Raw genomic sequence first — 26,642 nt, forward strand, 5'->3', positions numbered from 1 at the left:
CCCACAGCCAGCATAGTACTCAATGGTGAGAGACTGAAAGCCTTCCCTCTAAGATCAGGAACAAGACAAGGATGCCCGCTGTCACCACTGTTATTCAACATTGTGCTGGAAGTGCTAGCCAGGGCAATCTGGCAAGACAAAGAAATAAAAGGCATCCAAATTGGAAAAGAAGAAGTAAAACTGTCATTGTTTGCAGATGATATGATCTTATATCTAGAAAACCCTGAGAAATCAACGATACACCTACTAGAGCTAATAAACAAATTTAGCAAAGTAGCAGGATACAAGATTAATGCACATAAGTCAGTAATGTTTCTATATGCTAGAAATGAACAAACTGAAGAGACACTCAAGAAAAAGATACCATTTTCAATAGCAACTAAAAAAATCAAGTACCTAGGAATAAACTTAACCAAAGATGTAAAAGACCTATACAAAGAAAACTACATAACTCTACTAAAAGAAATAGAAGGGGACCTTAAAAGATGGAAAAATATTCCATGTTCATGGATAGGAAGGCTAAATGTCATTAAGATGTCAATTCTACCCAAACTCATCTACAGATTCAATGCAATCCCAATCAAAATTCCAACAACCTACTTTGCAGACTTGGAAAAGCTAGTTATCAAATTTATTTGGAAAGGGAAGATGCCTCGAATTGCTAAAGACACTCTAAAAAAGAAAAACGAAGTGGGAGGACTTACACTCCCTGACGTTGAAGCTTATTATAAAGCCACAGTTGCCAAAACAGCATGGTACTGGCACAAAGATAGACATATAGATCAATGGAATCGAATTGAGAATTCAGAGATAGACCCTCAGATCTATGGCCGACTGATCTTTGATAAGGCCCCCAAAGTCACTGAACTGAGCCATAATGGTCTTTTCAACAAATGGGGCTGGGAGAGTTGGATATCCATATCCAAATGAATGAAAGAGGACCCCTACCTCACCCCCTACACAAAAATTAACTCAAAATGGACCAAAGATCTCAATATAAAAGAAAGTACCATAAAACTCCTAGAAGATAATGTAGGAAAACATCTTCAAGACCTTGTATTAGGCGGCCACTTCCTAGACTTTACACCCAAAGCACAAGCAACAAAAGAGAAAATAGATAAATGGGAACTCCTGAAGCTTAGAAGTTTCTGCACCTCAAAGGAATTTCTCAAAAAGGTAAAGAGGCAGCCAACTCAATGGGAAAAAATTTTTGGAAACCATGTATCTGACAAAAGACTGATATCTTGCATATACAAAGAAATCCTACAACTCAATGACAATAGTACAGACAGCCCAATTATAAAATGGGCAAAAGATATGAAAAGACAGTTCTCTGAAGAGGAAATACAAATGGCCAAGAAACACATGAAAAAATGTTCAGCTTCACTAGCTATTAGAGAGATGCAAATTAAGACCACAATGAGATACCATCTAACACCGGTTAGAATGGCTGCCATTAAACAAACAGGAAACTACAAATGCTGGAGGGGATGTGGAGAAACTGGAACTCTTATTCATTGTTGGTGGGACTGTATAATGGTTCAGCCACTCTGGAAGTCAGTCTGGCAGTTCCTTAGAAAACTAGATATAGAGCTACCATTCGATCCAGCGATTGCACTTCTCGGTATATACCCGGAAGATCGGAAAGCAGTGACACGAACAGATATCTGCATGCCAATGTTCATAGCAGCATTATTCACAATTGCCAAGAGATGGAAACAACCCAAATGTCCTTCAACAGATGAGTGGATAAATAAAATGTGGTATATACACACGATGGAATTCTACGCGGCAGTAAGAAGGAACGATCTGGTGAAACATATGACAACATGGATGAACCTTGAAGACATAATGCTGAGCGAAATAAGCCAGGCACAAAAAGAGAAATATTATATGCTACCACTAATGTGAACTTTGAAAAATGTAAAACAAATGGTTTATAATGTAGAATGTAGGGGAACTAGCAGTAGAGAGCAATTAAGGAAGGAGGAACAATAATCCAAGAAGAACAGATAAGCTAACGTTCTGGGGATGCCCAGAAATGACTATGGTCTGTTAATTTCTGATGGATATAGTAGGAAGAAGTTCACAGAAATGTTGCTATATTATGTAACTTTCTTAGGGTAAAGTAGGAACATGTTGGAAGTTAAGCAGTTATCTTAGGTTAGTTGTCTTTTTCTTACCCCCTTGTTATGGTCTCTTTGAAATGTTCTTTTATTGTATGTTTGTTTTCTTTTAACTTTTTTTTTCATACAGTTGATTTAAAAAAGAAGGGAAAGTTAAAAAAAAAGAAAAACAAGGAAAAAAAAAAAAAAGAGGTAGTGCCCCCTTGAGGAGCCTGTGGAGAATGCAGGGGTATTCGCCTACCCCACCTCCATGGTTGCTAACATGACCACAGACATAGGGGACTGGTGGTTTGATGGGTTGAACCCTCTACCATAAGTTTTACCCTTGGGAAGACGGTTGCGGCAAAGGAGAGGCTAGGCCTCCCTATATTTGTGCCTAAGAGTCTCCTCCTGAATGCCTCTTTGTTGCTCAGATGTGGCCCTCTCTCTCTGGCTAAGCCAACTTGAAAGGTGAAATCACTGCCCTGCCCCCTACATGGGATCAGACACCCAGGGGAGTGAATCTCCCTGGCAACGTGGAATATGACTCCCGGGGAGGAATGTAGACCCGGCATCGTGGGACGGAGAACATCTTCTTGACCAAAAGGGGGATGTGAAAGGAAATGAAATAAGCTTCAGTGGCAGAGAGATTCCAAAACGAGCTGAGAGATCACTCTGGTGGGCACTCTTACGCACACTTTAGACAACCCTTTTTAGGTTCTAAAGAATTGGGGTAGCTGGTGGTGGATACCTGAAACTATCAAACTACAACCCAGAACCCATGAATCTCGAAGACAGTTGTATAAAAATGTAGCTTATGAGGGGTGACAATGGGATTGGGAAAGCCATAAGGACCAAACTCCACTTTGTCTAGTTTATGGATGGATGTGTAGAAAAGTAGGGGAAGGAAACAAACAGACAAAGGTACCCAGTGTTCTTTTTTACTTCAATTGCTCTTTTTCACTCTAATTATTATTCTTGTTATTTTTGTGTGTGTGCTAATGAAGGTGTCAGGGATTGATTTAGGTGATGAATGTACAACTATGTAATGGTACTGTAAACAATCGAAAGTACAATTTGTTTTGTATGACTGCGTGGTATGTGAATATATCTCAATAAAATGATGATTAAAAAAAAAAAAAAAAAAAAAGTGGCTCCTTTCCAAACTTTCCCTAGAATTCTGAGCCAGATGGTGGAAAAAGTGGTGGTGGGAAATAAAGGAAATGGGGCATGGAGAAAGAGAGTTTTTTTTTGGGGGGGGGGATGAAGAGGAGGAGGCAGAGGTTGTCAGAGAGGAGTAACCAATGTGATTGCCAGGGAGGATTTGTTTTGGTGTCATTTTCATATATTAAAAGCAACCAAGAAAGAACCCACACCTGATCTACCATTATCTGCATCAGAATGACCGTTGGTCCCTCCTAACCCTTCTCATTTTGCCCACTCACCTCTACAGTTTCTGAAATGCATGGAAAAAAGCAGGACCCAGTCTTTCTGGGTGAAGTCTACAGCTATGTCCTCAAAGGTGACTGATTCCTAAAACATGGACATGCTGGTTCAGCGAGGGCCATCTCATCCCTGCCAATGTCCAGGGAAGAATAAGTAGCAAACCTCACAGTGATGTGGAAAAGAAGTTGTATATATGGGAAGCTCAATACCTGTTAGGTATTTCAGGAGAAATTACAAGTCCCTACTCACCTGTGGTTGTATTCCTAAGAGCTTAGCTATCGCCTCTCTGGGTTTTCACTCACAGATAGTACAAGCACTAAATAGGAAAAACAGCAGGAAGAAAGAAACCCTGAGACTCTACTCTTGTCCACATTTCTATACCCAGCAGTCATGCATCCTACAACATTACTGTAGTTTGACTATCTCCAAGCACTACCCACAGGAAACTGCAACGTGCTATAAGAGAAGTGGGAGACCTCTGTTTTCTCCAGGAATGAAAAGCAAGAAGGCTGTGGACACTACTGCTAATAAAGAAAAGAATATCCCTATTTTACCAATGAAGCAATGAAAATAATTGAGTTTTTATGGTGTTCAAAGGGTTATGCAATACTTTGCCTAATCCCAAAACCTATCAACTCATTCACCCTATTGATTAAGTGTATATCAAAGAGAAATAATGACAATGTTTCATAAACAGAAGTAAAATGAACTCATCCCCTTATACCTGAGGTCTAGCAAAAGAAAAAAAATAGTGATTTTATTAATGTGACTCTTCTTGAGCATTTACATATATTCACTTAACTGAACCTTACAATAACCCATCTAATTATGTTTTATTACCCCTTGAAAAAAAATGACATGAACAGAAATTCAGACGCTTTAGTAATATGACAAAATTACATGGCTAGGAAATGACCCAGCTAAAATTTGAATGTTGTATTGTCTCCAATCTTAAATTTTTAAATATGCTCACCTTGAGGGGTATGTAGCACACCTAAGTTTTACCAGAAAAGTCACCTCTCATATCATAATCAGAGACCCCTCCCTGTAATCACAACTTTCTTTCCTTTTGGCTTGTTCACAGAATTACTCCCCGTGGGAACCCAATTTCTGGATCATCAGCACCCCACCTCCTCATTTTTACTGCCCAATATCATCAACATTTATTCATTTAACGTATATACTTACCAAGAACCAACAATTTTCATGTCCATTCCAACCTTTACCACATCAAGAAACCAGTCTTGTTCCACAATACCTCCCTATCCAATGGATACATCTGACATAGCATATGGACAGCATGTTGATCCTGGTCTAAATATAGACTCATATCTCCCAATAACTTTCAAATGTGCAGTGGCAATCCCACTATATCTTACTAATTAAATCATTCATCTAAGCCCTATTAGTTCTTCAGACCTTCTCCATACATTTTGAATATGACACATTCTCACCTTTACTATCATTTTCAACTGATAGGATAGCCTCTGCTATACAGATTAATTAAGTGGTTTAATTACCTCAGCTTACTGCCATGATGTCTACAATTATTCCTGCATTCATATCAATTCTTTACTCTTTCTCTCCAATTAAATTACAGAGTTGTCTCTAGCCCTAGACATATAGTGTTAAATCCATTTCTCTCCTGCTTTCATGGGAACTTTCTTTTTTTAATTAAAGCAGTTTTATCCACACCACACTGTCCATCCAATGTATACAATCAATGGCTCTCAATATAGTCACGAAGTTGTACTTTCATCACCATGTTCAATTTTAGAGTGTTTTCATTGCTCCGGGGGGAACACCCCATGCCCCTTATACCCCCCTGTTGACACCTAGTATTGGTTTGGTGCCTTTGTTGCATTTGATGGAAGAATGTTGTAATATTGCTGTTGACTGTAGTTCATGGTTTGCATTGGGTGTATTTTTTTCAAGAAGGAAGGAAGGAAGGAAGACAGCTACTACATGGTTAGTTGTGTTCTTTGTTTTTTGGCTTAAACAAAAGAGATTTATTGATTTGTATATCTGAAAAGTTCAGGAGTTTGGCTTCAATTACAGCCAGTCCAAGGGCCCAAACAATAAAGTTAAATAGTTGTCAGCCTCTCTCTCTTTCTCCCTTTCTCTTTTTTTCTCTCTCCCTTGTTTCACCACCTCTATCTCTATCTCTTTTCTCTACTTTTTCTTTATTGCCTTCACTCTATGGGAGGAAGACTCCATGTGGCTCACATCCTCCCAATTTCAAGTCCAGCAGGAAAAGATATTCTTCCTCCTCAACAGTTCCAACTGTCCAAATAAATAAATAAATTTATTTATTTTTAACAATGCTACTTTTGTGAGTGTAGGGAAAGAAGGAGGAGAAGCACCTGTTATTTCCCCAGCCTGTTCACCCAGAAAAGTGGAGGAGGTATCTGAGTGGCTGGACTTGTGTTCTCTCCAAATCTCCAGGTGAAGGGGAGTGCATGGAGTGGCTTCTGACATTCTGCTTCCAATGCACAATCACACACATACATACCAGCATCATGAGCTTCAGAGCAAATGTCAGAGTTTAACAGACCTGAAATTAACTCCTAGCTCTGCTAGTTTCTAGCTGTGAGACCTCAGGCCAGGCACTTAAATTCTAAAAGGCCCAGCTTCCTGAGTAGTAACCTGCCTCATAATGCAGCAGTGAGGATTCACTGAAATAATGCATGTAAAGTGCAGTTCACCATCTCTGACTGTGGTGGTTTAGAGCTCTGTGTACCCCAGGAAATCATGTTATTAAAGCTAATCCATTCCTGTGAGTATAAACCTATTGTAAGTAGAACCTTTTGATGAGGTTACTTCAGTTAAGGTGTGTCCCAGAGTGGGTCTTAATCTTCTTACTGGAGTTTTAATAAATGGGATGAATACAGAGAAAAGGAGAGAAAGCCATGGAAGAAAGAAGCTGAAAGCAACGAAACCTGGAAGAGAAGGGAGAGACCAGCAGATGACCCCATGTGCCTTGCCATGTGGCAGAGGAGTCAAGAATCACTGGCAGCCAATCTTCAGGAAGAAAGCACCACCTTGATGATGTCTTGATTTGGACATTTTCCTTAGACTCATATTGTAAGGTAATAGGTTCCTATTGTTAATCCAACTCATTTCATGGTATATGCTTTCAGCAGCATAGGAAGCTAAAACAGATGCCTTTCACTCTTTTTCTTGCCTAATTGCTCTGGCTAGTACTTCCGGTGTACTGTTGAATAACAGTGGTGATACTGGGCCTCCTTGTCCTGTCCCTGATCTTCAGGGGAAATCTTTCAGCATTTCAGCATTGAATGTGATTCATACTGTGAGCTGCATAGGTTCTTGTGCTCTGAATAAGGATAGATTTACTGGAAGATTCATAGTTAAGCAAATATGTTAAACATGAATGGTGACCACTGAAACTGGAGAAAAATAATGTCTAGTTTCTAAATCAGCCAAAGGAAAAAGAGATCTATAGAAAACTTTATCAATCCAATAGAAGGCTGGAAAGGAGAAAGAAAGAATTAGAAGAAAAGTTTTGGTAAAAGAGATTTTTAGCCATATGATAGTGCTTTAGAATTGTCAGGCAGTTAGTTTTTCCAAGATTTCCAGGCCACAAATGTGCTGGTTAATGTTTAAAAGTCAGCTGGGTGGAGTTGGGGTTGGGTGGGACTGATTTGTAGTGTTTGCTGACTTCTGTGGTATGAATATTCCTACCATGGCCAATTTCAAGCTCCCAGTGTGGCATCAATCAGTTCACAAAATGCCTGAAAATGTAGCAATAATATCTAGGGAGCTTGTGTGTGCTGACTTCAGCACACCACTGTTTAATTGTCTGGCATTGATAGGCTTTCTTCCATGGTCTTCATTTAATTGTTTTAACAGTAAAATAAAAATGCAAAACAAAACAAAGCAAACAGAAAACCCTACATAAACAGATTTCTGTGCATTCTATTTCTCTAACTGAATTTATCAAGAAACAGGAGTTCGTGGCATTCTGTCATAAGAATATTTATCATAGAGTTATGGATGGCTGGTGATTTCTGATCCTTGTTAGCAAAACCAGATCAATAGAGATAAATGTCCTCAGTACAATAGAATTTATATCATCCATATGATAATTGACCACTGTGTCATTCATTCAGTCATTCATCTCATTATCTGATGTAACTAGCAGGAAGGCTAATATGTATGTGATTTATTAATGCCCAGAAGTGTATGAAATCCAGGACCCATCTAACCTGTTACTTATCCTTGTCATCATAGTACACAGTTGTCTACTCCAGTAATAGGATCCTGCAGTGGAGAGTCAACCAACCTTTTTTTTTTTTTTTCTATTTCTCTAACTCTTTATTATATATTTCTGCACAAATCTTTAAGAACAAATGGCACCTTCACTTGATCAGCCACCTTCTTGCCACTTCAGTGCCTCAACAATAGCAAGAGCAAATTCAAAGCTGGTTTCAGGATCCTGGCTGGTGAGAATAAGGCCATCCTTCTCCACATGGTTCTCTGAGTAGCTGTAGTGATTTCCATTCATCATTTTGTCTTTAGCAAGTGGGTGTGTTGTAACTTTGCTTCCAAAACCTGTTTCATGAGCCAATAGAGCCATAGCACCTGCAGAGACGGTGGCTATGAAGCCCTTCCTATTTACTTGTTCTTTCAATCTCTCTCTCTCAGCACCAAACTTGGGTAAATCCTGTGCACCAAGATTACCTCTTGGCAGAACCATCACATCATATGGTCCCTCTCTTTTGGCATCTTCAAGACTGGTATCAGGACAAATGACAACATCTCTGCTACACTGTACTGGCTCTTTTTCAGCCAAATCTGCAACAGTGACTTTAATTCCAGCTCATCTCATGACATCCACAAGGTTGACCATCACCATCTCCTCTGCTCTTTTAGCCAGAATAACAAGAGCTCTTTTGGAAGTCATTTCATTGTATTTTTTTTAAAGACTGAAGCCTCTTCTCTTCCTAAAGACCCAATGTAACTGAATTTTAAACAAGCATTTCTTGCAGTTAAGTATTTCACGTGTCTGGGATTTGTACAATGTTATCTTAGTGAGATAGATCCATGCTGTTATTTATTTTCATTGCGGTGTACTATTCCATGGTTTAGACAGCCACAATTTATTTATATATTCTACTGTGGATGAATATCTTTTCAAATTGGGGCTATCGTAAAATACTTAGTTAGGAATTTCTTTTTACGTATCTTTTAGTGCACAGATACTTTAGCATATATTTACATTTAACACAGATGGAGAGGTGAAATGTTAAGTCCTAGGTGAAGCATATATTCTACTTTACAGATAATTCTGAAGTTTTCATAAAGATACTATCCGCACAACTGAAAGGTATATATAGTTCATTTTGTATATATATAATGAAAGAATTAAACTTGTTCTGAGTTACAAATCCAAAATATCTACTAGAAATGTATAAACATTTAAAAAATCTACTTTCAGTAAAAACAAACAAAAATAGCTCTATCAAACATTCATCGGAGAATGGGAAAACAGTTTCTTTTCTACATTAAAATGAGAAAAAGAATGCTTTGCAGGAATGTAATATTTTTGGTTCTTCTAATGGTCAATTATAGAAGCCTCTACTTCTCCTGTAGAAATCTGAGATCCCAATCAGGTATTACTTTTTTTCTTGAGTAAAACAGCATCTTTTTTACACTTGAACATATATGTGGTGCTGGGTAATCCACTAATCACAAGATGACTTTCTATCACCAGGAAGGTGATTTTTACAAAAGGAATATATTGTACTGACACTTGGACTTGATTGTTGTAGCTGGAAAATGACCATGATTAGAGCAGAAAAGCAAAAGGAAATGCATAGGATCCTCCAGAAAGCAAAGCTGTGGCTGAAATTCTTGTCCTAGGCACCAGAAAAACAAGTGGATTTGGTGCTCCTTTGTTCTGACCTGATGTCTTGATTTCCATGTTTTACTCATTCTCCTTTCCATGGTATTTGTCACATACCTTTAGGCAATGCAGACACTAAACAGTGTTGTATATCCAAAATTTGGGAACAATATCAGGAAAAGCAACTCTGAAATTAAAGAGTTTCTCAGAGCTGGAAACTCAACCAACCTTGTTTAATGCTAGACATCTCCTGTTAAATTAGAACAGATTTGAGAAATGCCCCGGCTAGGATTATTCCTTCTGTTTTGCTTTTTTCTTGCATTTCTCTTCCTTTTCTCGCAGTGGTTGGGTTTCTCCTCCTCATTTTTACAGATCACAAGTGACCTGACCTAGAGCAAGGGTGGATCAGTGAATGGCCCTGAGAAAACCTTGCAGTTCACTGATTTGTTATTATGAGTATATTTTGTGACACAGTCATTCCATCACCTATCTGATGTGTGTCATGGAGTTACAGTGGCTTAAAGCTCAGGACATCCCACAGTACCAGGGCAGGGAAACAGCATATTCCCTGGGAGGGCAAATGGGGAAAATAAGAAGGGAAAACCAAAAGCTAACCATTTAGAAATCTATGCATAGACCTACTAACACTAGGGATAAGAGCTATTTTCCCCCATTCTTTCCTAACCCCCTGGGATCATTCATTGCCTGAAATGTCTGTGCTTTGCTTTACAAGAATTAATCAGATGGCCTATTATTCAGCAAATTAAAGGCTGGCTGGCTGAGAGTTCCTTTCAGAAAGGATTAGGGTCTCTGATGAGGCTTTGATGTAATAGATGAAGCTTTTCTGCTCCAGCATATTAATGGAGGAGCATTAAGGACTCCCCAGACTCTCTGTGGCAGTTTGTCCTTGCTTAAAAGAGAAAAATATTTTATTTTAAGAAAATGTAGTGTTTGAACAAGACCCTGGATTGACATCCCTAGGGGATGAAATGTTCGTTTCTTGGTTTGAAAGTACACAGTAGCAGCACTTCCTGTCTTCCTAGGGTGGCCCCTTCTTCAGGAAGAACCATCTCTCCAAAGAGCAGCTGAAGCAATAATTTGGGCCTTGTGCACTTTGAAGCTTCTACTCTCAGAAATTAAGGAGAAAGGATTGCAGGTGACAGGCATGGTGGTGGTTTGTGTCCTCAAGAATATGAACCAAGACAGCCAATGGCTGTGAAAAATCCTGATCCACATAAAGCATTTGCAACTACTTATTATCAAACAAAATGCTTCACAGGTATTCAGTAGTGATTAGTTGTTATGAAAACCTGGCTTAATTCATCTTCCTCAATTTGATCCTTATACCATCAATAATATTGATATGATTGGCAATCAGCCAGAAAAGTGTGTAGTAGATTTAACTCTTTACCAAAAGGCCACACATTAAGGATAGGACACTGTGGTGGCTTAGAGCCATGTACTCCAGAAAAATATCTGCTTGATCATAATCCTTTCCTCTGGGTCTGAATCCATTGTAAATAGGACCTTTTGATTAGGTTAAGGTGTGGCCGAATTGAATCAGAATAAGTCTTCATCCTATTACTGGAGTATTATAAGCAGAATGAAATTCAGGCACATAGAGAAAAAGCCACAGGAAGAAGCTGGAAATCAGTGGACTCCGAAAAGCAAGGAGAAGCTGCCAAGTGCATTGCCATGTGACAGAAAAGTCATGGACCAGGGATTACCAGTAGCCAGCCTTAGAATGCCACTTGCTGATGCCTTAATTTGGGACTTCTCCTGGCCTCAAAACCAATAACTTGCCATTGTTTAAGCCAACTCATCATATAATCTTTGTTTTAGCAGCTAAAAAACTAAAACGGGCACTAAATTCAGGTAGGCAGAATACTAACAAGATTATTGTAGCTCTGGGTTATTAATTTTTCTCTTTTTCTAATCTCCCTCCTTCTTCTTTCTCCCTCCACCCCCCAACTATGTCCAAATTTTTAGTTGGAACCATTATTGTCATCATTTAAGATGCAAATTTGGGCTGTTTTATTGTTTCCATACCTACTTGGGTGACTACACTTTGGTTCTTCTCCTGCCTTCTCCCCAACCCCGAAATTAAATTGCTCCCTCCTCTGACTTGCTTTTGATTCCTGGTCTAACCTTTTCCACCAATCTTCTTTCCATTCTTTGCAGGGAACAGCACATGGTAGCTTGGCACCCTCCCTTTCCTTTACCCATCTTTCCTTTGCTTGCCTTTCTGGGGGATTGACAACAACATTTTGGGCTGTATTCAATGTGTTAGATATTAAGGAACGTGACCCTATAAAATTCATCAGGTTGCTGGTAGATTTAGTCTTGGATTAAGATTAGAGAATTCTATGCCTTCTTATATTGGCTACCTAGGGAGAATTGTTTCACTAGATGGCTCTTTGATATAAAGCATCAGTTGGGATTGATGAGTATTATAACTCTACAGTGCTCTTGATTACCCAAGGGTAATAGTATTCATTACAAGGCATTGCATGTAATTATTTCTATTAAGATCCATGGCAGCCAAACTCTAATCTCACTATCAATCATCATCATCATCATCATCATCATCATCACATCATCATCATCATTGTCCAGGCAGTTGATCTGTTTTTATGTCATGGATTTTAAGAATATAGAAGAGACTATTTTCCCTGTCATTTTGACTGCTAGAAAGCTCAGAACCAAATCTGTGGCTACCTCTAGCAAAGGTTTTTATTTAGTATGATAATTCCTATTTTTCCTTCCCTAATTTCCCCTTTGCTTTAATTTTCTTTTCTATTTCACTTATTTTTATCTTTCCTTATTGTATACACCTTTATTTCTTTAGGCATGTGCTGTTGCAAACTGCCTTAAATTATTTCTGGAACAAAATAAATTATTAAAAATCAACTGCATACACTGCTGATGGGAATGTAAAATGATGAGCAACTTTGGAAAACCAACTGGCAGCTTCTCAAAAGATTAAACAGAGTTATCATATGACACAGAAATCCTACTCCTAGATATATAAAGAGAAAAGAAAGCATATGTCCACATAAATATGTGTACACAAATGTTCATAGCAGCATTGTTCATAACAGCCAAAAAGTGGGGGAAAAAAAACAAATGTCCAAAAATGAATGAATGGATTAAGAAAATTTGGTATATCCATAAATGGAATATTATTCAGAAGTAAAAAGGAATGAAGACTTGATAATGGTTGAGCCTTCAAAAACCATTATGCTAAATGAAAGAAACCAGTCACAAATGACCAATTTTTTAATGAAATATCTAGAATAGGCAAATCCACAGAAACAGAAAGTAGATTTGTGGTTGCCTATGAGTAGTTGGATTGGTGGGGAAAGGAAAATGACTGCTACTGGGTAAGGGATTCCTTTTTGGGGTGACAGTAATGTTCTAAAATTAATTGTGTAATAGTAGCACAATTCTGTAAATATACCAAAAAACTATTGAATTGTACCATACACTAAATGGATGAATTGTAAAGTATGTGAATTATACCTCAAGAAAACTATTATAAAAATCAATTGCAAGACACTCCAGGGTGCCATACCCCAAAAGCAGCTTTTAACAACCAGCAATAACTGGCAAAAACACCTTTCTCAAAGCACCAGAAAACAGCTAAAGGATTGCAGTAATGGGCATGTTTCAAATCAAGAAAAAGGCAATTTAAAAATGATAGGATCTCCTGTGCCCTTGCTGACCCCTTCTCCATCCCCTCACTGGCTCAGTGCAGACCTGGCCTGTTCTCCCAATGTGGGTCACTGGTCCTGGTTTCAGAGGGAGCAAAGTAACCGTTGTGTACATTCTGGGAACATGTATATTTTTGCCAGTCTGCCCAGTGGCAATCTGAAGGACTGAATAAGCACACTTATCACAGACTTGCCATCCCAGAACTTGCCTTGCATGTAGAGGCAACTCACAGAGCTCTCCTACAGAGCACTGTGGGACAGCAATCAAGTCCTGGCTACCTGGAGCAAGCAATTGCTGGCTGTGGGACATACAGTGCACTGCCTGGGACCATGAGGAAATGTTGTTTCCTAAGAGAAAGGGAACATTTGTACCTGTGTAATTGGGGGTATTTCTAGGGCCACACACACGTGTACAGGTTACCAGGGGCAGGATGGGGATGTTGATGCATAATGGGTCTACAGTTTCTATTTGGTGTGAAGAGAAAGTTCTAGTAATGGATGGTGGAGAGTGTATCATAAAGTTGTGAATCTGATTAATTGCACTGAATGGTATGCTTGGGAGTGGCTGTGATGGAAATGTTTATGTTGTATATAGGTTTCCACAATTTAAAAAAAAAAAAAAAAAGGAAAAGCAACTAAAGAGACCATTGACAATTAAATGCAATATGTGATCCTGGACAAGATTGACTAGTAGAGAAGAAAAGACTGAACAGGGCACCGAGTTAGGGTTCTCCAGAGAAACAGAACCAAAAGTATGTATATGTATACATGTATGTGTATATGTGTATGTGTATGTATATGTTTATGTATATGTAGATATGTAAATATTGAGAGATTTAGTGTAGGAATTGACTCACATGACCATAAGGATTGGCAAGTCCAAATTCCACAGGGCAGAGTACAAGTTGGGAACTCTGAAAAAGATTCAGTGAACTCCCCAGGAGAAGGTGGCTGACTGAAATAGAGATAGAAATTCTTCTTTATGACTGCTGAAATCATCATTTTCCTTTTAAGGCTTTCAACTGATTACATGAGACTTCTCTCATTACTGAAGGTTATCTCTTTTGTTGATTGTAGATGTAACCTACATTCTTTCCTCTTCCAGTCTCACAGCCACATCATCATCTCCTTAATTCATCCTGTATGCCTTCCTAAATGGACCTTCTCTTCCCTCTAATTTACTCTCAAATGTGGTGCTAGTTTCTAAAGATAATTTTGTTATCTCCCTGCTCAAAAACTCCAGTTCAGTGTGGCTAAGGAAGAAAGCCCAAGCTCACCAGAAGCTTTCTAGGTTCTGAATAAGATGTTCCTGGCCAGATTCTCACCCCCATCTCTATTACAAATACCGTTTTGTTCTGTTTCCCATATAAGTCATGAATTTTATACCAAAGAGCTTCCATTCCTACCATACCCCTCCACTTGGAATGTCCCTGCCTTACTCTTCTGTCAATATCCTCTTCTTCCTTTAATGCCCAGTTCAAGTGTCATCTCTCATCTGGAACCCTTGCTCTTCTAGCTAGAATTGTTTGATTCTTCTGAGCTACTCTAGTGCTTACACTTTTCAGCCTGGCATTATTATTATTTATGCCCATTTTATTCTACTACTTCCTTCTAAATTCCACGAGATCAAACATCTCGCTCTGACGTCTTGCTCTGGGCATCATTTCTCCTAAGTGCTGGGTATAGTGCTGTTCACAATGAATATCTAGTAAATGTTTGAGTGAATTGATGAATTCAATCCCATCTTGTTCCTTAAATATTTCTCATGTGTAAGTTTGGTATGACCCCAGAAGATTATTAGCTTCTTAAGGATGAAGGTAATATGTTTGTTTTGCATTCCTCCTAGCCTGACCCAAGTTCAGGGGGAGTCCTGAACATGTAATAGTTATGCATTGTGGAACCAGGTTGCTCCTTCTCAAAGGAGATAGCTGGGGACTGCCCATTGCTGCCCTGGGCTGCCAGAAAATGCATACAAATAAGAATTGTGAATTTAGTTCAGGAAAGGGTAGCAAGTAGGATCAAGGGAAGGATTAGAATTCACAAATCCCCAGGCACTTAAGTCAGGACAAAGAAATAGACCATGACTATTTGTCAAAATGGAAATTGATTTCTAAATCAAAGAAATTAGCCAGATATTAAAAAAAACAGGAGAGCCCAAAGGCTTGAGCTTGAAAATGCCAAAGTTGTTTGCTTTTGCTGAATTGTTAGACCCTGAAAGTTCCCCTCCCCTCCCTGAAGTTTACTTTGAAGGTTCTGATCAGGACTCATAGTATCAAACAGGAATTTTGTCCTCAGTCGTAGGAATAACATTTAGTGAAAGTAGCTAATTGACAAGCACAGTATTATTCAAATCTAACTCATGGAGCTATTGCACAGTAGCATTTCCTTTTGTAGCACTCTTTCCACTTGTAATTGATTATGCCCAGTCAGTCTTCCTACCATGGTCTGACTTCCTGTACCCTCAGCACCCCACATAGTGCCTGACCTGTTTGACTGGCATTTATTGAGTGCTCACTATGTATCAGAAACTTGCACATGTATTATCTCATTTACTCCCTACATCCCTCATTTTACAGATGATGAAAATGACATCTAGAGAACTTAAGTAACGTATATTATCATATATCTACAAGAGGTAGTTAAGATTTGACCTCAATCTGTGGCCCTTAACCTTTATGTAATATTTCCCCAATACTAGGCACCAAAAATACCTTTAAAAAATGGACCTGCCAACCTCTGGATTATTTTGCCCTGACCCACCCACATGTTCTCTAACTTCTTCCTTCTGGATCCATCTATCACATCTGACCTTGGATTGCCCCTCACCTTCCTAGACTGTTTCATGCAAATATTTCCTTAATTTTCTCCTGAAGCAAAGGTCTCTAAAGGAAGCCAAGGCCCAAATCTGGTTTGCTGACTGCCTCTGAGGTTTGATGTGTTACCAACCTCAGCCCCTCCCAGAGGCCCAAGAGGCAGTGCTATGGATATTACAGAGGAGATTCAGCAGCACCTTAGTCAGTCAGGAATACCCAGATTCTTGGGGAAAAGCAATACTGTAGGCTGGGAGATCAAGAAATCACAGGATTCAGATTTTGCAGGGATCCCACCATCCCCAAACCTTTGCACCACAGGGTAGCATTTGAACAGAAACTAACAGTCCAATAAACTAGTTGCTAGAGCGGTCTGATGAGTAATGGCTCTTTTTTTTCCTGTAGCCCTGACTGTACTACACGGCTAGAGTTGCCTGGAGAAATATCTGTTTAATTGTAAAGGGCTTTTTATAAAAACCCTAAGAAGAATATACAAAGAAAACAAGGTGCAGAGAGAAGATGGTAATTTGGGGGCCATCGATTACAATCCTTAAAAGACTGTCTTAGTTCCAGAACACCAAGTCTTGGCTTTGTGTTTCACCTGCATCCCAGGGAATTGAGACTTTCCTTGGCTGCCACTGTGTCTGCCTGAGAGTATACTTATCCCCAGTCTTCTGCAACTGTCATATGACACTTTGAAAGCACAACTGCAAAAGAAGAGGGAAGAATCAATATCAATAAGAACAATGAAACAGCCACCTCAACCTGTGTGCCTTGAGTTGGCCTCTCCTGGGACACTCTTCTCTTTACCCTGAACCTGTGTCCCATCTTGACCTGCTTCATGACTTTGGTTCCACTGGCACTTCTCCCCACTTCTCTGCCTCCCCATCCCCCCGACTTTGCTTAGCATGTTTACTTGGCTCCGTCTTTCTTCCTCCTCCCAGACTGATTCTGTCTGTTGCCCCTGGTACACTCTCTGCTTAATTCCTTCTGCCCTTCCAGGCATGCTCCCCTACCCCTCCCACAGCTTCAACCTTGACAAGTGGTGCTTGAGGATCTAGAATGGACAGGGTTTTCTTACCATAACACCTTCACTAACGACACAACCAGTTAGTCTGGGCTTTTCTAAATATTTGCTAATGACCAAAGGATCAGAGACACTAGGGTTAAGTGAAGCAGTACCTGTGTTCAAAGTTTTCACCCTGGGTCTTTACGGGGTTACACATTGTTGCTCTCTGCCTTAGTGGGGTCCCTCCAGTCCTGGGCTCACTCTCTCTCCAATTACATACAGGTGGTGTACATTCCTTAACTCTGGAGGGAGATTCTGTCAACCTACTCTCAGATTTTATCTTTTTAGCTTCAGACCACCCCACACTTTTTCACTTTCTTTGAGTCCTCTGGATGAGAAAAGTTTGTTCTTCTCTGCCCAGGTTGCCTCCTCCAACCTCAGGCTTCAGGAAATACAATGTTCTTCCATTTCTGTTTTCTTCCTGGGTTCATCTGAACTCCCTTAGGACCTTTAGTGCTGATGGTTTTGTCTAGGGTCAGGCCAATTCATTTATATATCCAACCCGGAATCTGGGTCTCCTGACCCTGGCATCTCAGACAAGATGCCAACTGCCCTGTTGTCCTCTAGGCATGCAGTCTTTCTCTGACTTGGCCATGTAGAATGTTTCCACTACCTACTTCAAAAGGAAACTGAACTTTTTTGTTTTAAAATTATATGTCTCACCTTCTCAGGGCCCTTTTTTTTTTTTCTTTTTAGCAGAAACTGACTATTCCCTCTGATTGATAACTGGAGACAAGGTGACTGGTTCCCTCTTAATTCTTTCAGGTTAAGACCCCAGGTGTGATGTTATCATGCAATTTCAGTTCTCACTAGTGAGTCTTTAAAACCACTGAATGCAATATTTGTAAACATCATGAAAACTGAAATGCAATTAAATATCCCACCCAACAGAGAGGTGATATTTCACTAAAATAACATATGCAATGTTAAATTGCTTAGCCTGCCTTCTTTTGAGGTATTAGTCATCTTGGGAAAATGCCTGTGTATATCATAGTCCTGTCCTCCAGAATGGAAATTTCCTTCCAAGACAGAGCACCACGGTTCTCTGTACTTAACCTATAATTACTATATCCTCGGGAGGCTTTTCTCCTCTTGCTGTAGAGTACTCTGTGTCAGTCAGGCTTCTGTTTGATGATGATAGGAACTGCAGGGCAGGACAGTGCATCCCAGGGCAAGGAAATATTTGCTCAGATAAAAACACATTTGGATATTCTGCTCCAATTGGGAATATTTAAAAATCCACTTAGCAAGCCCTTCAGAAAACAGCAGAAAGTCTAAAAGGCAGAACATTAAAAAAGAAATGAAAAGAGATGGAAATCCTCAATTTTGATCTACTTTTGCCTCAGTGTGTGGAATAAGATTGCTCACCCTCGTGCTTTTCTCACCAAGCTCGCCAGTATATCCAGTTTTTGCCTTTTCAGCGCTTTTTATCAAGTGTGTTTCATTCATCTGTAAATATTTATCTTTGTCTCTTGATAAATAGCTCCCCCTTGCAGGCAACTGATTTTTTGGTTATGAAATGACGGGTTACAGTGATGGAGTGGCTGTCTCGACAGCGTTGTTTGGGAGGCAGAGTGTGCAGGCACTGCCAGCTACAGAGAGCCCAACGCACAAGTCTGACCTTGCTTCTTGCCAAGAAATGTCCCTTTTTCTGCCTGTTTCTAGCAGGATCCAGGCTAGGAGATGGCAGCAAATAGCTGCAACAACCTGTGTTTAATGTGGTCACACTAATGAATTCTGAGAATCAATCTTCAGCCAAGTAAGCATGATGGAAGGTAGTAGAATTTCAAATTAGCTAATGGATTGAGTTTCTCAAAGGCTGAAATTTGTTTCCTTTTTCTTCTGGTAGACTTCCTATCATATTCAAACAACCCACCTTGGCCTTGGAAATCCAGGATGTCTTACATAGTCAAAATTTTTTATTCTTTGTTTTCTTTTATCTCTTCCCCAAAGGGAACTACACCTAAATCCAGATTTTTAAAAATGATAAAAATATGGAAAGGAAAGAAAGAATTACTTTTGATTTTGGTAAAAGGTATTATCCCTAAATCTAGTCATTGTTCAACTTTTTTTTCCCCACAGTAAAATATTCTAGGAAGAATTGAACTTGAGGAAGATTTTTTTGCTAGTTTGAGACACTTTGTCTTCTATAAAACAACAGCCTATAGATGTCTCAGATGTGTTGGCAAAAATTAGGGGCTTTTTGCTTTAAAAATAAAAAATTAGGGGCTCTGCATGTGTCCCCTCATCAGCTGACATGAGAACTCTGCCACCCGTTCTGAAAGCACAGTGCTGCTTTCTTACAACAGGGCTTCCAAGGGGCTATTTGCAGGGCCCTGGTTCCACTGAAGCAAAAAAGGGTCTGTGCCAAAGGAAGTTTGGAAAATTCAGTTTAAACAAAATTAAAATGTTATCCCAGTACTTCTAAAAACTTTTTTAATATGCTCACATGCATTATGAAACTCCAAATTTACTTGGTTTTTGGATAATGACCAATGTTTCCCAAACTTCTTTGAATAGGAAACTATTTTCTTTTCTTGATAGAACATCTTATGTGTCTAATGTTTCACCTAATTCACCTCACACTAGCTGGTATTCATTTCCTATCTAGAGTTCAACATTTTATGCATTCTCTTGTTAAAAAAAAAACTGCTTAATTCTCAGTTAAGGAAAAGTAACCTGCAACTGAAATTTGCAATTCTGGATTTATTAAGCAACCCTGAAATGAATAAGTGTATTATAACTTCCTTAGTTTCAGATGTTTGTCCACCGAATCAGGTTAGATTCTGACTTGCTTTAAAAAGGGATATAGAGGCAGTCAGGAGTTCTAAAATCCAGCAGTTAATTCCATCTTCATCCACTAAATCCTTGCCTGGGAGGAGAATAAGATGAAAATGATGAGCTGGCAAACTTAAACAGTAAGAGTTTTAGCACCAAATTGTGAAGCTTAAGCAATAAAGAATATACCCTAAAGTTGGTAAAGGGATTAAAGAAAATAAATTGTTCTTGGGTATTGAAAGGAAGCAGCTTAGGAGGTGAAGAGGAATGTTCTGGTGGCCTCTGAGAAACTGGCTTCACTGCCTGCCTGTCCCATTTCTTGCACTATTGATGCTGTTCCCCAACCTTGAAATGCCTTTGTGTCAGATTGAGTTATGCACCCCATAACAACAACAGCAGCAGCAGCACAACATGGTCTTAATCCAATCCTGTGGATGTGAACCCATTGAAATAGGACTTTTTGAAGATGTTATTTTTAGTTAAGGTATGGCCCAAATGATTGAGGTTGGCCCTTTATCTTATTACTGAGGGCTTTCTAGAGAGAAAGCCAAGGGCAGGAGCAGGAAGCCAGAGTCAACAAAACCTGGAAGAGAAGGGAGAGGACATGTGACTGAAAAGTCCATGTGACATGTGACATGTGACTAAAAAGTCCATGTGACTAAAAAGTCAAGAAACCTTAAGGGTTGCCAACCCACCAGAACACTACAGGGAGGAAACAAGCCTTGCAGCCTTAGAAACTGAGCTAGTAACTTCCTGTTGTTTAAGCCGACCCATTGTGCAGTAGTTGTCACGGCAGCTGGGAAACGAAGACAGTCTTCTACCTCTTCTCCACCAATATAGTTCAGTTGAGTTCCAAAACTTCCCTTGGGTCCTAGTTCAATTTCAACAGCTCAGAGAAGCCACTCCCCAAGCCACTCCTCAACTAGAATTCCTCTTCTCCCTCCCTCCACACCCAGGATTATAGCGTTCATTGTGTCTGTGCCATTTTTAACAACACAGAGCAGTATACAGAGGGTTCTCCTGGTGGAGTTGGGGGAGTCACCTTGTCAGTATCAGGACTTGACCTTGGTTTCCTCAGCTCTTAAAAAGGGAGGTTAGACTACTGTAAACTGTGGACTATAATTAATAATTACAATTTTTTTCGTCAATTGTAACAAAGGTACCACACTAATGCAAAGTGTTAATAGAGAAAACTGGGGGGGGGGGGAGTGGAGAATATATGAGAACTCTATGTTTTATGCATGATTTTTCTGTAGACCTACAACTTCTCTAATTAAAAAAAAAAAGGAGTTAGAATAGAAAACCTGTCTCTTTAGTTCTGACACCCTATGCTTTTGTTTTATTCCTTATCCTAACTATATGTGCAAACTCTAGCTTTTGCTGTTTCTTATGTCCTTCTGTCTTTCCAATTAGATTGTAGACTCTTGAGGAAAAGGGTCATAGTATTTTAATTAATTTATTTATTTTGGCTAAATATGGTACTGTGCAATAAATATTTGCTGAATAAATGAGATGATATGCTACTGATGCCCTGATATCTAGTAACATGACTTTTAGCTACATCTTTGCATATCTGCTCTCAAGACATCCTTTCCTATATTTGTCAGTAAAATAATAATTCAACTTCAGTCTGGCTCTTTCTCCCCATGAGAAAAAAAGTATAGAAAAGTGATTTAAAATAAGGCTATGCTATCAAGATCTCCATGCCCTTCCCCTAAAAATCCTCTGATGCAATTGGGTATGTCACAACTCTGTTTAGTATTCTTCCCATACAAAATCAGTTTCAGTTTTGCCAATCCTGTGGTTTGAATTCAACCCACTCAGATTTTACCAAGAGAACTAACAGATCCTCTTGAGCTATGCTTCTCGAGAGTGGATTGCCCACCATCTTTGTTATTTGCATTTTCAAGAGACCACAGATTTACCTATTTGTTTCTTCCTTGTCCGATTCTCTTACTTCTTTATTTAGACCCCGTTTCTTACTGCTTTTGTGATCTAGAGAGAATCACTCTCCAGAGTACCAAGTGATCTTGCAACCTTATTGGCCACCTTGCTGTCCCCACTAGATTCTAAATTTGTAAAACAAGATAAAACACCTTTAATTGCATCCCAAGAGTCCAATGAGACCTATTTTCATAAGGCTGGAATGTGAGTTTTCTGGTCTCTCTCAAACCCTATCCAAGGAGGTTTAATTACTGAAGTACCAGAAGGACCTTGTTTCCAGGTCTCGCCTTGACCACTGTCCCACTTTGGAGGAGGCACTGGCACCTATTTGGAGGAGGAAGGTAGAATCTGCTTCAGGCTACTTTCCCATTCACATGCTATGAATTTTTTTTTGTTGTTAATTGCCATGCCTCCCACCTTCAGTATCAGCCCCCTGAGTTTACTCAGTTGATGTGTTGGCATTAGTCACCAAACTGTTGAGAGTTGCGTTAGACCAGTCACTGTTTCTTTCTTTTTCCATGAGCACCTACTAGTAGTCAGATGAAGTTTCAATAACTCATGCAGGAAGAAAGCAAAAAATTATATATAACTAAATAAAATAAGGGGCAGGGGAGAGAAATATTATATGGGAAACTTATTAAGAAATCTCTCTTCCATGTTTAGGGAAATACTTCAGTACCTGTATGTCTATTTAGTGATGAGGAACAGATGTAATGTGACCTGCCCAAGTTCACTGGGCAGGCTCAGATGGAATCAGCAACTCCTAATCTCCCATTTTACACTTTCTCTCTGTAGCCCAGAGGGTGTGGGAAACCACCATGTCTGTCTTCAGGAGGAGCTCTCCAAACACCCCACTGTTTTTTTTTAGGAGTTTTGCACATCATCCTTCAAGTCAGGAGTTACTGGGCCATGCATCTGTGTTACCACATAACTACCTCTTGGGTTGCTTTTTATTTCAAGTGCTTTGGTTATTAGCGTTTATTTTCCTTTGATAGTCACATATACAGATGGAGTTGAGGGGAGGTTGCAGATATGAAGACATGGACACAGGATTTTTTAAGCTAGTGTGCTGATTTTTTTATTTTTGGTAAGAAAAATAATAGATTATACTAAAGGCCCCTGAACCTATAAAAATTGAATGATTGATTTCTTCTCATGGCAAGGCAGGAATGGTATTTATAAGTCCTGCAGGCAGCAGAATAGAGATAACCTAGGTTCTGCTGGTTTTTCTAGCTGAAAGCTCCAGTTTCAATAGATAGGAATCCCCTGAATTAATTCTAAAACAGACGGGGAAATTTACCGAATCCCATTTTAGAACTAGTAGATGAGGTATGTGAAAGTGATTTGCAGTGAAAAACTGCAAAGCCTTTTTGTAAATCCAAAGGGTGAGGATTATTTTAAGAACTCAGCTTAAATGTTCAAGGTGAAGCTGAACTTTTTGTCATTTGTCAGTGCATTTCATTATTTAAAGTATGTTGTGTTTTAGATGTTGCCGGCTAGTCACTATTGGTAATACAGGAAACTTTCATTTCATGAAGTAGGCAGAATGGCATCCGGTTTTAGCCTAAGCCTCCAATGTGAGCTAAATAAAGCCCGATAGCTTAAAAGGGCAGAGGTTGAAATTTCTTCCTCTCAAGGGCAACTATGCAGAATGGAAATACGATGGTAATTGGAGGGGTATTCATCAGATCCAATTTCACTAAAATTTCTTTGCATCAAAATCATCTTTAATAACACAGCATATAGAAAAATGCATTGAATCATTGTTTTCTTTGAAATGGGCATTGAATATGAAACAGACAGTGGCTACACCAGTGCCGTTTTAACCAATTAACCACAGAGGAGTTTCATGCAACCTGATTTTTTGCCATTTTGAATGAACTTTTTGTTCCCTGTTTGTATAATTTCATTCCAATTCATCTGAATTATATTCTGGGCATTTCCATGTTATGAGGTTTCTCTGCTTCTTCAAAAGACATTAGAAATCAATTGTTGAACTTCCTCTATGAAGGTTTCTTTATGATTAGTTTCTTTCCTTGCAAACATATATTCCCAACCATCAAATAATGAGACATTTCTTATTTTAGGTTTTAATTGTGCTGATAATATTTAATTTCTGTTTGCTTCTAAAATAAATAGACTAGTCAACTTCATTCCATTGAAAACATTTGTCTGTAATGAAAATTCAGATAGAAAATTCAGTCTGACCCATCTATTTTTTCAGTGTTTTGAGTACTCCAAATTAAATTGATGGTAAATTGATCGTATTTTCAATATACTTACTTAAAAAAAAAACTGAAATAGATTTGTGATATTTTAATTAATTCAGCCAATAAGGATTTTAAATTTTTCTGGTGTATGTTAATAAAGAAGGAGCTATGTAAGGCTAATGATTAGGCTTTATAAATGAGCTTTCTTGCCTCTCATATTCACAAAAGAACAGGGTGTCTAAGATTGTACCTTGAATTGTTTGTTGATTTTTACAAACAGGTGTCTTATTAAGGATTTTGAAAGGCGGCCGTCCGTCACCCATCTCCTCGACCACCCGTTTATTAAAGGAGCCCAGGAAAAGGCTTTGTTTTTGCAAAAACAGCTGGCCGAGGTCCTCAGAGATCAGAAGCATCTAAACCCTGTTGTTAAAACCAGGTATGATACTCCAGGTCTTTCTACTTCCTTTCTCGGGTTACTTATAAAAACAGCATGTCATGTGTTTTGATTTGCCCAGTGTTGTTACTGATAATGATCAAATCCCTACATTTTGGATAGTTTCATTTACATGATGTTAAGTACTCCATGTCCAGTGGATAAGTGCAAGAGAGCTTCAGAAACAAGCTGTGTATTTGTGCTTTTATAGCTAATTTCTCACAACTATGGTTGAAATCTTATTCTGCCCTTGTGTTCAGTTAGCTGTAGTTTAAAAATATATATATTATATTAAATATATATACTTACATTTAATGTAAATGTGATCTTTTTACCAATAAAGGGTTACTGTATGAAAGCAGCTGCAGCTGAAATAGCATGAAAAGTCTTTACGTGGCTGTTGCAGATTGGAGGACAGAAATATAGGTTGTAAAATGATTTTGGAAAGATTAAGGGTTAAACATTGGTGGCTTTTTCTCAGATGTGCTCTGAGACAGTTTCCTCTTTTGTCCCGGCCCGCGGGACGATCAGCCGAGGCTCCAGCTCCTGCGAGGGAAGAATGGTATGGGACAAGAGACACGAAGAACGACAGCAAGACAGGTTTCTGATCAAGCTGCAAAACTTTATTGAAGAGGCAGGGTATATATACTCTAAGGTAGAGGGAGTGGCTAGTACGAACGGGTGGCGGTCTAGCATTGGCTGCTGCTGTTGCTAGGGCGGATGGCAGATGTAAGGCTAGCACAGGATTGGTGGCTACTGTTGCTGGGGTAGAAGGCAGGTAGTAAAGCTAGCACTCTAGGTGCGAATCTTAGGCGCAAACGGCTGTCACTTCCGTAGAAGGCTGAGGGCAACTTAAGCCGCTATTGCATCAGCCCTAGCGGTCATGTTGCATATCTCCGGCATCGCTGAGGGTGGATTTTATACATGCTACCTTAATCGTCCCCAACATCTCCTCCCTTTGTTTTTCAAAAGGATGGAGGAAGAATGCTGATTGAGCATTCTTTTGGCATTAACCTGCTGGGGGAAATAGAGGCCTCATTCCCCAAGTTGTTTGTGGCTCTGTTTTTCTGGGGAGGGGAGTTTTTGGCAGAGCAAAACCCCTATGCAAATGAGGCATATTTCTCAAGGAGCTCGAAAATGGCCTTTAATTATTTTGGCCCTCCTTTGCAGTGCTTTGCCTCGCACCCAGCGGTACCAATCATAGCATACGCTAGAAGCATATTTTCGAGTTATATGCTGCTCCCATAGGAGGGGGTTTCTTACCCGTAAGGGTGGGTAGCAGTCAGATGATCTGGATCCAAACCCTGGTCAGCGAGGTAAAGCCGGTGATAATGCACTTGAATAGGCTTGCTTAGGGCAGAGTCAAGTTGATCCTTAATTAGCTGTATTATTCTTTTTATGGCCCAAGGAGCAAAAGATATAAGGATTATGGTTACTAAGGGGCCTAATATAGGGAGGAGGTAAGGGAGGATTCCATTAAGCCCCCAGGAGATACCCCCTTGGGTTTCTCGCTCACGTTTGCGATTTTCAATTCCTTCCTTAAGTTTGGTCATGGAATCCTTAACTATGCCAGAATGGTCAGCGTAAAAGCAACATTCCTCACCTAGCGTAGCACAAAGCCCTCCTTGCTTAAGGAAAAGCAGATCTAAGCCTCTCCTGTTTTGGAGAACAACCTCCGATAGGGACGTAAGGGATTTTTCAAGATGGGTAATGGAGGTTTCAATGCGGGCTAAATCTTCCTCTATAGCAGCTCTTAGGTGGGAGAAGCCTTGGTTTTGGAGAACGATAGAGGCAATTCCGGTGCCTAGGCCAGTAATACCTAAAAGAGAAGCAATAGTAACAACCGTAACAAGTTCTCTTTTCTTTCTCAGCGTGGCTGGAGATTGCGCGACCAAGTGGTGATAAAGGTCTTCCTCTGTATGAAAGAGGACATGGGGTAACACAGCCACTAAGAGGCACATTTCCCCTGTTTCAGTTAGGGCTTTTGCTGATACGCAAGGAGTAAGCCCCGTAGAAGAGCACAGCCATTTTGCCCCTGTTGGGGGGATATAGAATTTACCAGGCGATGGAGAGGACGACTGTGCACAGACTGTTTTTAAGGAGGCAGAAATATTACCAATACAATGCCCAGAGTGAAGAACGGATTGCATAGTGAGACCGACTTTTCTTGCATTCCAAGGGCATTGGGAAGGATTGTCTTCATTAGAAGTATTAAATGTAACATTAAGAGCTATAGCATCATAATAAGGAGGCTTGGCAGAGAAACAC

At 39.5% G+C, this 26,642-nt stretch overlaps 2 protein-coding genes across 3 annotated transcripts in view; one reads left to right on the plus strand and one right to left on the minus strand.

Annotated features, from left to right (window-relative positions):
- LOC119544302 (myosin-IIIb-like) overlaps positions 1 to 26,642 on the plus strand; it is a 256,724-nt gene that overhangs the window by 227,022 nt on the left and 3,060 nt on the right. Inside the window, exon 10 of one of the 2 annotated variants that reach the window (XM_037849676.1) lies at positions 24,222 to 24,377. In XM_037849676.1, coding sequence (XP_037705604.1) covers positions 24,222 to 24,377 — 156 coding nt within the window. Of the gene's footprint in view, positions 1 to 24,221; positions 24,378 to 26,642 lie in introns of those variants that run through there. The other variant, XM_037849678.1, reaches the window with a different exon arrangement.
- LOC119544304 (Parkinson disease protein 7 homolog) lies at positions 7,939 to 8,475 on the minus strand. Its single transcript, XM_037849680.1, has 2 exons — positions 8,408 to 8,475; positions 7,939 to 8,299 (listed from the first exon to the last, which is right to left on the minus strand). The coding sequence occupies exons 1-2, from the start codon at positions 8,473 to 8,475 to the stop codon at positions 7,939 to 7,941; spliced, it is 429 nt and encodes a 142-aa protein (XP_037705608.1).

This window comes from Choloepus didactylus, chromosome 9 (assembly GCF_015220235.1).
Source record: "Choloepus didactylus isolate mChoDid1 chromosome 9, mChoDid1.pri, whole genome shotgun sequence".
Classification (NCBI taxonomy): domain Eukaryota; kingdom Metazoa; phylum Chordata; class Mammalia; order Pilosa; family Megalonychidae; genus Choloepus; species Choloepus didactylus.

Bases quoted from the DNA above. Each gene is read 5' to 3' on its own strand.
- LOC119544304 (XM_037849680.1), bottom strand. From the start codon at position 8,475: ATGACTTCCAAAAGAGCTCTTGTTATTCTGGCTAAAAGAGCAGAGGAG. The intron at 8,300-8,407 runs GGATGTCATGAG...TACCAGTCTTGA, and splicing joins ATGGTGATGGTCAACCTTGT to AGATGCCAAAAGAGAGGGAC.